At 38.8% G+C, this 16,962-nt stretch overlaps 1 protein-coding gene across 1 annotated transcript in view; it reads right to left on the bottom strand.

Moving 5' to 3' along the window:
• LOC138826212 (ATP-binding cassette sub-family C member 2-like) overlaps positions 1–8,487 on the bottom strand; it is a 53,189-nt gene extending 44,702 nt beyond the window's left edge. The window contains exons 1-2 of the mRNA XM_070021391.1: positions 8,363–8,487; positions 5,702–5,875 (exon numbers count right to left, since the gene is read on the bottom strand). Of these exons, the coding sequence (XP_069877492.1) occupies positions 5,702–5,875; positions 8,363–8,392 (204 nt within the window). The 5' untranslated portion in view covers positions 8,393–8,487. The remainder of the gene's footprint in view (positions 1–5,701; positions 5,876–8,362) is intronic.
• Positions 8,488–16,962: the final 8,475 nt, after the last annotated feature.

Here is a 16,962-nt window from a genome sequence, read left to right as displayed (position 1 = left end):
TCTCTGTCATATCACTCACTCTGGGGAAATCTTCAAGCACCTGCCATGAAGGCATTCAAATTGCTCTAGGGAGAGGTTCTCTTGAGTAGGAAGCAAGATCTCTTGCCAATAGACACATGGGTTTAGCCAACAAGCCAAGTGTTTAGGCCAGAACCTTATAAGAAACCCTGAAACAGAACCTAGGTAAGTAGCTCCCAAATAAAAAATATTCTTTAAGATGGGGGACTTATTGCACAGTTACAGAAAGTTAACGGAAAGCAGAATCCCCTTAGCCTAACTGGGATGATAACCTTTCATTTTTTTCAATATTAACTTTTGAAGTACTATCACAAACAATTGTGACTATTTAACCCTAGGAAGCCAAAAGAAACTGTCCTATGAATCCAGGTTGCTAGTGGCTCATACCTGTAATCCTAGCTACTCAGGAGGCTGAGATCTGAGGATTATGGTTCAAAGCCAGTGCAGGCAGGAAAGTCCATGAGACTCTTTATCTCCATTAACCACCAGAAAACCAAAAGTAGTACTGTGACACAAAGTGGTAGAGCATTAGCCTTGAGTGAGTGAAAAAAATCTCACAGTGCCCAGGCACTGAGTTCAAAGCCTACGACTCTCTCTCCCTCTCCCTTTCCCTCTCCCCCCTCCTTCTCTCTCTCTCCTCTCTCTCTCTCTCTCTCTCTCTCTCTCTCTCTCTCTCTCTCTCTCTCTCTCTCTCACCCACACCCACACACACCCACACACACCCACACACACACCCCCCCCCACACACACACAAAAGGGCCTAAGAGCTCAAGACTTAATCCTTATTGTATCATGTTAAAGACTCATTCCCCAGCCATCAGGAAGATCGCTGCTGAGGAGAGAAACAGCCCCTAAATGAAGACCTTTACTACTATCTCCCTTTCCACCTCCATGCATTATTATAAATCTCACTCATCTAGAATGGCTCTGACAAAGTCCTTTGTAAAGAAAAGCAGCCAAGGAGATTACTGTACCTTAATAGGATCAGTGCAATATTTAACCAAGGAAGCCAGTGGGACATGTTAATATCAGGAATTAATTTCCTCAAGTACATCATACACTATATTGTACTTGCTTCCTGATAAACATTAAGGTTTCAGGTCAGGGGAGAAACAATAATTTAGAGATGAAGTTATGTTGCCCTTAGGAAATAGGAGGTAAAAATAGAGTTCAGCACTCATCCTTGAGAATGGCTAGATAGAGTGACTACTAACCAGGAGACCAGACTGGCTTTAAGCCTCAGGACTGGCAAAAATAAAATAAAGGCTGGGAAGGTGGCTCAGTGGTAGAGTGCTAGCCTCGCATGCATGATGCCTGGGCTCAATTCCTCAGCACCATCTAAGTAGAAAAAGCTGGAAGTGGCACTGTAGCTCAAATGGTAGAACACTAGCCTTGAGCTGAATTGCTGAGGGACAGCGCCCAGGCCCAGAATTCAGGCCCCATGACCAACAAATAAATAAATAAAAATAAAATAAAACAAACAAAAAGAATGAAAGGTTTATTATGGCTTATAATTTTAGATCTTTCAATTCATGGTCTTTGGGGCTTATGGAAGTACAACATGGCAGGAGCCTAGGGAGGCCTATTTAGGAAGCAGAGACAAAAGAGGAAAGAGTCCCAATTAATCTTTTTTTCAAAAAAGGGAATATTTTGATTATTTTTCTTTTCAGTTTCTCTTCAATGGCACACTCCTAGTGACCTAACTTCCTTATCCTAGGCCCCATCTTCTAAAAGTTTTACCAGTTTCTGGTATGGTACAGATTAGTGATTAAGACTTTAACATATAATCCTTTGGGGGACATTTAAGATCCTCCCCACAGCAGAGAGTAAGGATGGGAAACAACAGAAATCAGAGGTTTAACTGAAGTTGTGTGTTCAGATCTGGTATAATTATGCTAGTCATTTTCTTCTCTCACCTATTCCACTCCATTACTGTAAACACACTGACAACAACTATATCAATCAACTCCACAGGTCAGACTAAAGCAAAATAAATACTCTCCTACAGAGGAGGGCTGTGCATGTAGTGTGGGTATTGGTGCTCCAGAGGGAATGTGATGGAATGTGTCTTCATTTGCAGGAACCTGGCAAGTCTGCAGAGATATTTGTCCAGGACACAGAGCTCACCATCGGGCCTCTACTGGGGAGAGGCCAGATGGGAAAGCCAACTTAAGTATTAGCAGGGAGATCTTCTTTAGCAATAGGTTAATTATATCTTCTCTATATATTAATTCTCTTGGGCTTTAACTTAGAAATGCAAATAGAATTAGAAATGGTTAGTTGAAAAAAAAAACAAACCTCAATACTAGCAACGAAGACAGTCAATGTAATTAATACAATAGTTGGTTCTGGTATTAAACAAATAGAAATTATTAAGTGAACCGAACAGAATTTTAAATTATTTAAAAATTAATGTAAGATTTGGGGAGATATTGCATCCAAAAATAGTGGCTTTGTTAAATGAAAAGGTATATTCTGAAATTAAGAAGAATCATTATAGATTGCTTCTGAAAAACTGGAAGAAAACATTGGGGAAATCTAGAATGTAGGGAGAAAAAAGGAAAAAACGATTCTAAAAAGGGAGAGAAGAAGACACAGATTAAGGAGAATCCATTCAGAGAATTCAACATCAATTCACTCAGTGACATATTCTAGATGATTTACTAAGCACATATCTTTAAACAAACTGACCTAGGGAGTAACTCACAGGTTAATCAAGTAGGCTAACTAAGTCCAGACAAGATAAACACTACACTAATAACCAAATAAAGGCAACAGATGAGGCAGAGAGGACAAAGTCCAAAGGTAGATAGAAAAAGAAGCTGCAAAATAAATAAAGTTCAGGATTGAAACAAGATCAGGGTTGTAACAGAAGAATTGGAATGTTGTTACAATTATATTTATGATTATGTTGAGAAAACAATGAATTATTTTGAACATTTTAAGAAGCACTTGGAGTAAAGAACAAAAAATTCAAATTCAAATTATAAATTAATATCCAGAGATAATGTTAGAATGAACAGATTATTAACTACTGGGGGAGGGGGAAGAGTTAATACATTCTTTTTCTTTTTCTCTATAGAGGCTTGTGCTTTCGAGTTAAAACAGAATGTGGTGTATTCACACAAAAGAATAGCATTCCTCCACAAAAAGGAATGAAGTAACAATACTACTTTGGAAACATTGTACTAAGTTAAAGAAGTCAACCATAAAAGTCTATATATTGCATGATTCCACTCATATGAAATGTGTAGAACAGGAAACCTCTACAGGCAGCAAGTCGATTAGTGGTTGCTTAAGTATAAAGAAAAGGGAAACACAGAAGTTAAAGAATTTTTCAATGGACTTTGAAAATGTTCTAAACTTGACTCTGGTGATGGTTGTTCCTATCTTTAAATGTACTAAAAACACTGAATTATATTGAAATGTGAGGATTATGTGGAATGTAAATTATTATTATTATTATTATTATTATTATTATTATTATTATTATTATTATTATTATTGGTGCCAGGACTGGAGTTTGATCTCAGGACCTGGTGCAGTCTCAGCTGTTTTTGCTCAAGGTTAGCACTCTATCACTTGACCCATACCTCCTCTTCTGACTTTTTGCTGGTTAGTTGGAGATAATAGCCTCACAGACTTTCCTGCCCTGGGTTGGCTTTGAACCATGGTCTTTAGATTTCAGCTTTGCAAGTAGCTAGGATTACAAAATGAATCATTGCTACTTGGCTAAAATTAGATTTTATTAGGAAAAATAATAGTTTGCTCATTACCCAACCTCTTGTTGGAAGATCAAAAAGAAAAAAATAAATAAATAACTGGACTGGTCAGAATGTTTAGAGTCTAATAAACTGTGGACTTAATCCCTAGTCCTAGGGTAAATTTTTTCCCCCAGGTCCTGGGGCTTGAACTCAGGGCCTGAGAGCTGTCCCTGAGCTTCTTTTGTGCAAGGTTAGTGCTCTACCAGTTGAACCACAGTGTCCATTTTGGATTTTTGTGAGAAGTTTATTGGAGTTGAGTCTCATGTACTTGTTGGCCCTGTGGCCAAACCACTATCCTCACATCTCAGCCTTCAGAGTAGCTAAGATTGAAGACATGAGCCACCAAGTGCCCTGCTTGCTAGGGTGAATTTAACATAAACATTTCAACAAATGTTGAATTCAACCTCAGCATTTAATACATGCCAAGTCCTATGATAGTTATTTAGGCCAACAAGGGAGAAAGTAAATCTGCTCCAACTCTCAGAGACTGTTCTTTTCCTTTCCAGTCTAACAAACCCATTCTTAGCCCCCATCCTAAAGTGTTTATGTAAATCCCACTTTCTGTGGCCAAGCTTTTTCCTGTCTCAAATTCCAGGTTAGTAGATCACAGATACATGTGAGCACAGAGGAAAGAAATATATTGTGCCTTTCTAAAAACTGGTTTTAAAATGAGGACAGAAAATTTTAAAAAAGAAAAACCCCTAGTGAATAAAGCAGATGGTAGATTTTATGATGTAACTTCACAACTTTCATGGAAGATTTTGGGTCCTACAAGACCCCTTCCTAAGTTAGTAACTCTGACTGTGAGTTCCTCACTTTGTTCTTCCAGGTTTCTCTGTCATAGCCCATACCCCTTCTATGATTTCCCTATTCAGGCTTACCTGAGGTCATTTATAAACAACTCTTCTTCCCTCCAATGTGAGAGGAAAACTCTAGGGCTCATAGAATTCTGGGAATTCTATTTTGGGAAAAATGGAAACCTAGTTGTCATCCAAGTTTGGTAGATGAGTGATGATTGCATTGCCTCTATGTTGCAGAAGATGCATTATATAATTCAATTTTCACTTTTTGGTAAGTGCCAGCTACACTGCTGATTTATTAGGGCAGCTTAAAGACCTGTGATCCAGTCAGTGTTTGCTTCCCAGATATAGGAAAAATATTAACAATTTGAACCATTACTTTTGTTTGTGTCTCTGCTCTCTAAATCCATAGGAATTAAAAGTCACTATTCTTATGTAAAATCATAGCCATTTTGATGAAGAAATAAGGCAAGAAGGAGGCCAGTGAGGCACAGGGAAGACCCAAAGCATTGTTTTGCCTGGCAAAGCAGTACCTGGTAAAACTAAGAAGATACCATAAGAGAGAGAGAGAGAGAGAGAGAGAGAGAGAGAGAGAGAGAGAGAGAGAGAGAGAGAGAGAGAGAGAGAGAGAGAGAGAGACAGAGAGACAGAGAGACAGAGAGACAGAGAGACAGAGAGACAGAGAGACAGAGAGACAGAGAGACAGATAGAGAGAGAGAGAGAGAGAGAGAGAGAGAGAGAGAGAGAGAGACTAAGACACCATAAAAATGTTAAAAGAATTAAAAAGAATAAGAAGCTGGGCGGCGGTGGCTCACGCCTGTAATCCTAGCTACTCAGGAGACTGAGATCTGAGGATCACAGTTCAAAGCCAGCCTGGGCAGGAAAGTATGTGAGACTCTTATCTCCAATAAACCACTCAGAAAACTGGAAGTGATGCTGTGACTCAAATGGTAGAGTGTTCACCTTGAGGTGAAGAGCACAGGGAGAATGCCCAGGCCCAGAGTTCAAGACTCATGACTGACCAAAAAAAAAAAAAAAAAAAAAGAAAGAAAGAAAGAAAAGAAAAAAGAGAAGCTGTGCCACAAGGAAGTAGAGTAAAAATAGAGAGGGTTACTGTACCTGTTTAGCGAGGTAGAATTTAGTTATAGAAGATGTCTTGGTTCTGGATCTATATACATGGAAAAGTTGCCAAGGTGCCAGGAGCCAAAGAAAACCCAGGGGAATCCATACCAGAACAGTCTGTTCAAAACAAAGTGGCAGGTCTGCCTCCGGGGTATTCAGGTATGAGGAATTCTGAGAAGGTAGAAAGTATTTCTGGATACATGCATTCTTTTAAACAAGCCCATCCCCAACACACCCTACAAGCTCCCAAGTAATTTTCAAATTCAACTCCACATCTATATCCAGCCTTACCCTTTAAATATGTGCTTCCTTGGGCAGCCCAAATACTAAAACTGGAATTCTTTATATTTTCTTGTTCATCCTCATTGACATAAATGCTCTACTTCATGATGTTTAGTGACTTTTCTAGCCATCTCAATCTCTAAGCACCTATTTTTCTGTTATTTCTACACCAGCTATGCTAGATAATGCAAATTTTTGCATCAGCTCTTCTGAGTGAAACTCAAAATATTTGCCAAATTTTAAGAAAAGGGACTATTTCTCAATGCAATGGGGAGAATATCTACCTGGATATAAAATTGTATTATTATTTATTTTCTAGCACTAGATGAGCTCACTGTCAAATGGTCAAACATGTAGGCACTAGTCAACAGAACACCCATTCATCATATGACATATGGACCTATATGGTCTAAAGGGCATATTTAAAAAAAAAAAAATCAAGACAGTTTGGTCAATTTAAGCACAAGATCAACAGAGAGCTCCCAGCAAGGTCTGCACCAGTCTTTGTACACTGTAAAATTGAAGTAAAGAGTCTGAGTCCAAGTAACTTCTTACAGCTACCTTGGTGCCTCTTGCTGAGTTGAGGGAATTTTCCACCCAGCACTGAAAAGCCTAGGGTGAGAGAAGCCATTCAGTAAATGCAGATGCCTAGCTTAAGGTGAACTAGGAGGGCTCTGCTTTAGAAAAATGCAGATTGTCATAGCTTTAGAAAAGCTTTGCATAGAGAATGTTCAGACTCTGCCTTGATTATTACCTCCCTAAATGGCTTGGATCACACACCTCCGAGTAGCCTCTAAGACTTCCCCCTATATAGAAAGTTGAGGTGTAACTTCCCTAGATAGAAAAGTTCTGCTGGTACCTGTGCTTGTACCTGAGCATGTCCATATAAGGTCTGCTTTTGCTGAGGCTTGGTCTCTACCCCAAGCATGTTGTTGTTGTCTTAAAAAGCTTGGTGCCAGCTTTGTGTGGGGCTGCTGGTCTTTGAAACGGGAGTACACCATGTAGTCGCTTGCCCTTTAATAAAGACTCTCAATTCGATCTTTCAAAATGTGGCTTCTCTGTTTTCTCACCATACAACACAATAAATAGAAGTGTCTTGTGGTTGGGAGACCACTGAGTTGTGTGAATGCAGATTTAAAAATTTTTCCTTTAGTTTAAAATTGTTTCATATGAGTATTGGTACAGACTCTATAAAAAAAAAGTTGAAGTGCCTGATTTGTCAGGTAATCTCAGGACTTCTCAAGAAGTGATGGTGGGCACTGGTGGCTCACACCTCTAATCCTAGCTACTCATGAGGTAAGATCTGAGAATCATGGTTTAAAGCCAGCCTGGGCAGGAAAATCCATGAGACATTTATCTCCAATTTACCACCAGAACACCGGAAATGGCACTGTGACTCAAAGTGGTAGAGCACTAGCCATGAGCCATAGAGCTCAGGGACAGTCCCAGGACTGACAAAGAAAAAAGAAAAAAAAAAACCCCACCTTCCTGTGGTATTCATGTCCTGGTCTGATCTGACAGTGCTAGAAATAATCTCTGTCTCTCACTCTCTTTCTCTCTCTCATGTTAATGGGGGGCTTAAACTCAGAGGCTCAACTGAGTTTTCTGCCACAACTCCAGCTCCAGCATTTGACTGATTAATTGGAGATGGAGTCTTTCTGACTTTTCTGCTCAGGTTGGGTTGAACATGATCTTCCAATTATCTGCCTCCCGAATAGTTAAAAATAAGTATGGCACAGGGGCACCCAGCTTAATTCTCTATTCCACTAAGCTACTTGATAATGGTGGCTGCCTTCTATCTTGAAACTCTCTGCTGAGGCTTCTAGATGTTATACTATTCTTTATGCTCCCAAATACCTGACCACTCCTTCAGTGGTGCTTCTTCTTTACCTTCTCAAAACACAGTATTGCCAATTCTAATTGTTCAAAAATTATCTCAGAAGCCTAAACTTGCACCCATCCTCATCTTCTGGTCTATACTCTGTTACCAGTTCCTCTAGAACATATTATTACCATATTATTATCCACATATCTCAATACTCAGTCATAGAGCTTCTCTTTTTAGCCCCCAAAGTGTATAAAAATTATCATTACTAACACCAAAGAAATCGGAAAGTTTTCCCCCCTCATTTCTTTGTGGAGAAGGCAATATTGTAAGTAGCTAGTCCAAGAAAACAGTCTGAGATACACAAAATACATGTTAAAGAATAAATTCTATTATCTTTTCCTCTGGAGGCAGTGTGAATTGTCTTTTTATTCAAAAGCCTGAGCTATAATCCAGTTTCACTGCTAACTTTTCTTGTTGCTGCCTACTCTAGTAAAATATACCTCTACTCTTGAGTTGAAAAAACAATGAGAATAAATGTAATATCTCACCCAAAAAGTAGAGTTGCAGAAGTTCTCCATAATGATTCTTGGATAACTTCTTGAAGGAAGACTTCTATGGCTGTGTTCTTTCTTCTTTCTTCTTTTCCTTTAAGAAGGTGGACTGTAACTACCAATGTGTTCTTCCCATTTTGATGCGCCTATTAAAGGTAGGTCTCCTGACCTTTCATCCCAACAACTTAATAGTTAACCTTGCCTGGATGCATGCCTACCACATCCCAGTGCATAGACATGTGACCTGGGATTTCCAGGGACAGATAAAACTTTCAAGCTCCTAAACCTCAAGCTTCAAACCTCCACAGTATCACCATATATCAAAGGAACCATGAAGAGATGTCAGGTCTCAGTTTCTTGAGTAACTAGGATTATAGGTGTGAGCCACCAGCACCAGGCCACATCTTAACCATTTCTAAGTATACAATTCAGCAGTTTTAGTGAATTCTGGAGAATTTTTCACCTCACAAACAACTTCCCACTTCGTCCTCTTTCTAGCAAATCACATATAATTTTAATACAGGGCATCTCAAATGAACAATAAGACATTCTTCCCAACATATTAAAGTGTAAACATCGGGGCTGGGAAGTTGGCTCAGTGGTAGAGCGCTTGCCTTGCATGCCTGAGGCCCTGGGTTCGATTCCTCAGCACCATATAAGAAAAAAGCCGGAAGTGGCGCTGTGGCTCAAGTGGTAGAGTGCTAGCCTTGAGCTGAAGAGCTAAGGGACAGTGCCCAAGCCCAGAGTTCAATACAAATGCAACTATACTTCTGAAATTATATAGCAGAACTCAGTTATAATAACTTACTTAAATAATCAATAATGCAAGAACTTTTCTAATAGTACCATTGAGATTATCATTGTTCACACACATACTACCCTGTAAGGAACTCAAGTCATCAGAGAATACAGGACAAATTAGTTTTAACTTAAGTACAGTATGTTCTGTGTATGTGTGGGTACCAGTCTTGGGGCTTGAACTCAGGATGGGTGCTATCCTTGAACTTTTTTGTTCTACCATTTGAGACACAACTATACTTCCTAAGCACAGTATTTTTATGGCTCTCCTAGTAAGAGTAAATACAATAGTATCTGTGCAGAAAACACTATAGTCTGAATAGACAAAGTATAATTAAATATGAAGAGTGATTTAGAAAAATGAGCTGGAATGATTTTTGGAAAATGGCAGGAAATAGAGGAATAACTTCATTTGGTCAACCCCAACAAATTGTAGTTAGGAAGATTACCCTAATGTGTTATAATCATGTCTAGAACCATATTTTTTAAGAGTAGAATAGGAATTATATGTTTTATCTCATATTGAAATGAGAATACTAAACTTAACATAGGAAACACAATTTTGTGTTTCTGGTGGGTGAACATGTTTGTTAATTCATCTCACATTAACACAGATTAATTAACAAGGGAATGATGTATACTTTAATACATACATAATTATTTTAATGCATGCTTTAATGTCCAATCTAAGGCCAACTAGTACTTCTTTGTGTTACCTTATTTCATAAATGATAAAAGTTTCCACTGGTACCAATGCATATGTTGATTACTAAAATTTGCTGAAATACTATTCTTTTCATAATTTTTCCATTAGAGATCTCTTATGAGATACCTTATGAAATATCTAATAATTTTCATTTAAAAATACCTAATAAGCATACATTATCTTAAAATAATATATAATTATTTTTATGAGAAAGTAATCTTTTTTTTTTTTGGTTGGTAGTGGGGCCTTAACTCTGGGCCTGGGCGCTGTTCCTAAACTCTTCAGCTCAAGGCTAGCACTGTACCACTTAAGCCACAGAGCCCCTTCCAGCTTTTGCTGCTTATGTGGCACTGAGGAATTGAACCCAGGGCCTCATGCTTGCAAGGCAAGCACTCTACCACTGAGCCACCTTCCCAGCCCAACACTCACTACTCTTGACACACAGGAAAGTGTGGAGATCTGTTTTAAGATTACTTTCTTGAGTGGTAGAGTGCTTGCATTGCATGCATGAGGCCCTGGGTTCAATTCCTCAGCAACACATAAGCAAAAAGAAAAAAGCTGGAAGTGGTGCTGTGGCTCAAATGGTAGAGTACTAGCTTTGAGCTGAAGAGCTGAGGGATAGTACCCAAGCCCAGAGTTCAGGCCTCACGACCAGACCCCCACCCCCCCAAAAAAAGAATAGTGAGTGTTAAAATGATTTAGGCCTTGAGATAAGATCAGATCCAGGGTCAGATCCAGTCATAATATTAGTATAATGCTAAGCTGGAGAAAAGCAATTGCCAGGTATTGTAAATATGACATGGTAATATCAGAGACAAAGGAGAGGGGTGACTCTGAGTATAGAGTAGTGGCATCAGTCACTAGAAACTCACTGGCCCAATTTTTGTACTGCCACTTATACTGCTGTAAGAACTAGACATTATTTACCTGTGATGTGATGGAAAAGAGAGCATACATCACCACCAAGTTAGTATCCTAGCTAAAAAATAGAAACTAAATTTGGTCAAAACTCTAAATCTAACTACTAGTCTTCTAAGAAAAATAGGCTATAATAAATGACACTAAGGAAATATAATCAACAAAATTTAGAATGTGGAAGATTTAATGGTACAGATAACTCCATTTCTTAACAAAAATTAAAGGAAAACAATGAGTATGAATAAATAGATAAGAACAGAGCGTTGGCACCTTACACCTATAATCCTAGCTACTCAAGAGGCTGAGATTTGGAGGATCACAGTTCAAATCCAGCCTGGTCAGAAAAGTCCATCTCCAATTAACCAGCAAAATGTTGGTCTGGAAGCATAATAACAAATTTTTTTAAAATGAAGGGCTCTGCCACATTGGTCATAGTCCCTAGTCAGAACAAAGGCAGCTAAGTAGTAGACATTGTAATACTGTATAAGACATGAATCAAATGGGTGTATATATAGTAGTTCCACCGAGCACAGAACAATGGCTATATCTTTATACCGCTTTTTTGTTTGTTTGCCTGTCCTGGAACTTGAACTCAGGCCTTGGGCTTTGTTCCTGAAATTTTTCTGGGCTCAAGACTAGCACTCCACCACTTGAGCCATAGTACCACTTCCAGCTTTTTCTTTTTTTTTTTTTTTTTTTTTTTTTTATTTGTTTTTTTTGGTTCTGGTCGTGGGGCCTGAACTCTGGGCCTGGGCACTGTCCCTCAGCTCTTCAGCCCAAGGCTAGCGCTCTACCGCTTGAGCTGCAGCGCCACTTCCAGCTTTTTTCTTTTTGCTTATGTGGTGCTGAGGAATCGAACCCAGGGCCTCAGGCATGCAAGGCAAGCGCTCTACCACTGAGCCACCTTCCCAGCCCTCCAGCTTTTTCTATTTATGTGGTGCTGAGGAATTGAACCCAGAGCTTCAAGCATGCTAGGCAAGCACTCTACAACTGGGCCATATTCTCAGCCCTGGCTATATCTTAAAGTACCAATGTCTACTAGAAGGGGTGGCATTTATTTGATTAAAGATGGTGAGGACCTAAGACATTTGTGATAAATTATGGCCATGACATTTTTGCACTTTTTCCTAGCAAGAAAACCAGTCTATTTCCTTACCTTTTGAATCTGGACTTACTATTGACTTGGATAAGATTGTAGCAGAAGTAATGCTAGACAAATAAGGAACTTTAACTCAAGTTTTTGCAGTTTTCTCTTTAATCTTGTGGGATGCTTCCATCATGATAAAGACTAATTGTCAGATGACCAGACATCATGTGGACAAGAAGATCACATGGAGAGAGATTGGGTAAGTCACTTCAGCTACTACAGCTGTGGTCCCAGAATATGAGTGAGGCCACGCAAGACCATCTACTCCTCAGTTAACTCACCTGACTAGAGACACATGAGGAAGTCCAGCAAGAGCAGAACCAACAGACAGAACTATGAGAAATGGTAAATTGCTCTCACTAAATGTTAAGCTGCTCTGTGTGTGTGTGTGTGTGTGTGTGTGTGTGTGTGTGTGTGTGTGTGTGTGTGTGTGTGTGTGTGTGTGTGTGTGTGTGTGTGTGTGTGTGTGTGTGTGTGTGTGTGTGTGTGTGTGTGTGTGTGTGTGTGTGTGTCTTGAAGCTTAAACTCAGGGCTGTCTTTGAGTTATGTTCAAGGGTAGTAGTCTACTATCTGAGCCATAGCTCCACTTCCACATTTTTTGATGGTTAATTGAAAGTAAGAGTCCCATGGACTTTCCTATCCAGGCTGGTTTCAAACTGTGATCCTCAGACCTCAGCTTCTTGAGTAGCTAGGAATATAGGTATGAGCCACCAGTGCCTGGATACGCTGCTTTTTGTCTTTTCTTTTTCTTTTTTTGGTACTGGGGATTGAACCCAGGACGTTACACTTGCTAACCAAGTGCCTTGCCACTGAGCTACATCCCAGCTCATAAGCTGCTTTTTGAATGCAGTAATAGACAACTAGAAAAGAGTAAGTCTCTTTGTTGCTTTGTATGTCCCTCCCCCACAGTATAACCCCTGCTTTCACTATATTTGATGTCAGTATAACTTGTGGAGATGGGGAAAAACCAGTTGTTTAAGGATACAGGTGGACCTGTTGCAACAATAAGTACAAGTTGTCATGTCCAAAACGAGCTTTACAACGTTGGTGCGGGGGGGGGGGGGGGAAGGAGAAGGAGAAGGATTGGGATTGGGGGGGAGGGGGGAGGCTGGGAAGGGATGTGAAGGGTAAACAAAGGAGGAGGCTGCAATGCTTGGTAAGAAATGTATGCATTATCCTGCCCATGTAATTGTAACTCCTCTGTACAGTATATTCACAAATAAAATTAAATTAAATTAAAAAAAATAGAAAAGAGTAAGAAGGTTCCTCTTATGCTGGGTTGGATGCCTACATGAGCTGATGAAAGCAAGAGCCAGTGGAAATTAGATAATTATTGTTATTGGAGATCTCTATGTACTTGTAGGCCTAGAGGAACTTAGATTATACTAGGAAGGAAGAATCAGCTCAGTCAAATAGAGGACAAATTTTGTAAGATACAGAGACAATTTAAGGTAGTCCTCCAGTTTGGGGACCCAGAACCCTAAAGCACAAGACCACAGATGTTCCTTAATATTACCTAGATAGAAATCTTTCTCAGGAAAAGACTGAATGTAGTGACAAAGTATCAATAAAATCCCACTGGAATACGCAGACATTTAGTACAGCATCAACAGTAGGAAAGTACAATTGAGCTTGACTTATTTAAACTCCAACTTTTGACTTGAAGATATAAAACTCACCTAGTTTATCATATCTATCTACCAAGAAAAAAATCACAAGGCATAATAAAAGGCAAACAAACAAAAAAGCCTACTTTGATATAGAGCAAACATCAGGCTAGACTTATACATGGTAAGGATGCTGAAATCACCAGATGATGAGTTTAGAATAACTATGATGAATGTGCAAAGGATTCTAATGGACAAAGCCAATAACATGCAAGAGCAGATGGATAGTGAAACAGAGATGAAAATTCTAAGAACCAAAAACAAACCTTAAAGAAATCTTTGTAGCAAAAATAATGTGTTCAACTATTCTGGAAAGCAGAATGGAAGTACATAAAAAAACCCCAGAAATTCCATTGCTGGGAAATTATCTGAAAGGTTATACAAAACAGGATATAGTAAAGCCACCAGCACAACTATGCTCATTAGAGACTATTCAGCTTATCTGAGGTATAGAATCAGCATAGATGCCCCTCAATGGGCAAGTGGATCAAGAAAATCTGATATATGCACAGTGATATTGTGTCATTTATAAAGAATGTAAAGATCTGGGAAAAAAAATTACGTTGTCAGGCCCAGAGAGACAAAGGTTGCATGTTTTCCCTCATATGTAGAAGCTAGAATTAGCTAATAAACATACAAATAAATATGCTGGGTAATATGTGAGTGTATGCAAATGTATTAACTGAAATATAGTAGATTCAAGAGAGAACTCAAATAGTCTAATTCCTTAGTAGGGCAAAGTCAAAATAAACACCAGAAAACAGGTACTTGAAAGGCGTGGGATGGGAACAAGAGGAGGATATATGAATGAAGAGGAGAAAGGAAGTAGAATGCAGTCAAGGATTCAATATATATCCTACAAAATTAAGAAAAGTGAGGGAAGGGATGAGATATGAGGGATGAGTGAGAATATCGAAAGGGATGATATTAAGATGTTTTGTCTTTATAAACTGTTTTGTTAAATGGTAACTCCTGTGAAAACTACTTGATTTAAAAAATAAAGATAATTAAGCCAGTGGCTCATAGCTATAGTCCTAGCTACTCAGGAGTCGGAGATCTGAGGATCATGGTACAAAGTCAGCCTGGGCATTAAAGTCCATGAAGGTCTGATCTCCAATAAACCACTCAAAGGTAGAAGTGGTACTGTGGCTCAAGTGGTAGAGCATTAGCCTTGAGCAAAAGTTCAGGGACAGTGCTCAGGCCCTAAGTTCAAGCTCCAGGACTGGCAATAAAATAAAATAAAAAATGCCATTGGGCTGGAGTGGTGGCACATGCCAGTGATCCCAGCACTCAGATGATTGAGGCAAAGGACTGCCAGTGTAAAGCCAGTCTATGCTACATAGGGTTGAAGATCAGTCTGTGTTACATGGAGAACTGAGGTCAATCTGGGCTACATATTAAGACTATCAAAAAGGCACTGCTGAAGAGTCTCTGAACTGAAACATATCTTGATAGAAACTGCCCCAATTGAAAAGCAACCCTAAATAAAATGTAAGAAACAATATAATGGAATATCCAAGATGTAGGATAATAAGCAAAAGTATAAGCACACATAATAGGAATACCAGAAACAGAACAATAGAAGGAGCAGGAGAAATATTTGAAACAGTAATGACTGAGAATTCCTCATACCACTTTTGGTCACAAACCACAGATCCATGAAACTTCAGAGGACACCAAGCATGATACATGCACACAGAACAAAACTTCCCCAAACTACAACTATGCATTATAGTATTTCAATTACAACAAATCAAAGATGAAGAAAAATGAGTCCTGGAGGAAACTGGAAAAGTTAATAATGGTATATATGACAATGCTGGCCCCTTAAGATTCTATTGCCTAATGGCATAGCTGTATTAATTTGTGTAGGTACATGCTGTGACTCACCTCTCATCCTGTTGTTGAGATGTACAACTTACTTGATTATAATGAGTGATTCAGCAAATGGAAATGGTTATTCAGAATGACTCAGGAGGAAAAAATACCACTGCTACCATTGCAAGCATATTTTGATTAATAAGTAATTGATTTAAATAGGTTATTAAGTTACTTATTAAAAACTAAAAATCTACAGAAGCTCAATGCTTATGATAAAAATTACATACTTTGGTTAGTCAATCTCTATAGATGAAAGGAAGGGAGGAAAATTTCTACAAAAAGATGTTGCTATGCTCTGCCGTGCAGGCTGATTTCAAATTCCTGGGCTCAAAGGACCCTCCTGTGTCTGCCTCCCAATCTGGACTGTAGAAGTATGTCACTATACCTGGTTAAAAAAATTGTTAATAGTGGTTACTTTCAGAAATGAAGAAAATAAGCTTACAAAAAAGATGCCAATAGCCTAGAACATGAGCTCCCCAAAAGTATCACCAGAAAAACAATTCATTGCTAAGATGAAGCTGGATTTTGTTTGTTGAGACAGGGTCTCTGGTATTTGATACTTCTAAATGGTACACACCTTAATGCCTGGACAAAGCTGACTTGTTGTTATTGTTTAATGGGGTAAGGAAAAGCACTATTTTAACATATGTTGATTTTTGTACTACAAATTAAGTTTCATATCTACTAGCAAATGCATTATTATAATTTACGGTTGGACTATTATTATAGACAGTAATGTAGGAAGTGGCACTGTGGCTCAAGTGGTACAGTACTTGCCTTGAACTGAAATGCTCAGGGACATCACCCAGAGTTCAAGCCCCATGACTGACCGGAAAAAAAAAAAAAGACAGTAATGTAAATTGAGAACATGGAAATGACTAAATTAGGTCAGTCTTGTTTGTTTGTATTTGGGAGTGCAAAGGAGGGCACATAAAATGTGGAACAAGGATGAACAAATACAATAATGATACTCACTAGACACTATGTGGAAAATGATTGGATATCTTATGGGTGGGGATGGGAGGGAAAGACTGGGAGAGAAAAACGGAAGGGGAGAGACATGGTTCAAAAAGAATTATACTCATTATGCATTACCTGATTCATGTAACTATAACCCCTCTGTATATCAACTCCACAATAAAAATAAATATTAAAAAATAAATATTAAAAAATAAACTACAAAAAACATTAAAAATAAATTAGAAAATTTGCCGAACATGTATCTTTAAGCCTTCTTCTATCAAGACTACTGTAGTATCTGTATTTGTCTGTATGTTTACATAAGTTCACACATGTATGTAGTATTTTGGGTAGTGCTTTTATTAACTCTTAGTCCTTAATAGCTCTTACTTGTTGTTTGGGGGGCTGGGAAGGTGGCTCAGTGGTAGAGCGCTTGCCTTGCATGCATGAGGCCCTGGGTTCGATTCCTCAGCACCACATAAGCAAAAAGAAAAAAGCCTGAAGTGGCGCTGTTGCTCAA

This window comes from Dipodomys merriami, unplaced genomic scaffold, assembly GCF_024711535.1.
Source record: "Dipodomys merriami isolate MVZ:Mamm:240054 unplaced genomic scaffold, mDipMer1.0.p SCAF_14, whole genome shotgun sequence".
NCBI lineage: Eukaryota > Metazoa > Chordata > Mammalia > Rodentia > Heteromyidae > Dipodomys > Dipodomys merriami.
The sequence above is the reverse complement of the archived record's forward strand: the minus strand, read 5'-3'. Positions and strand labels throughout refer to the sequence as shown.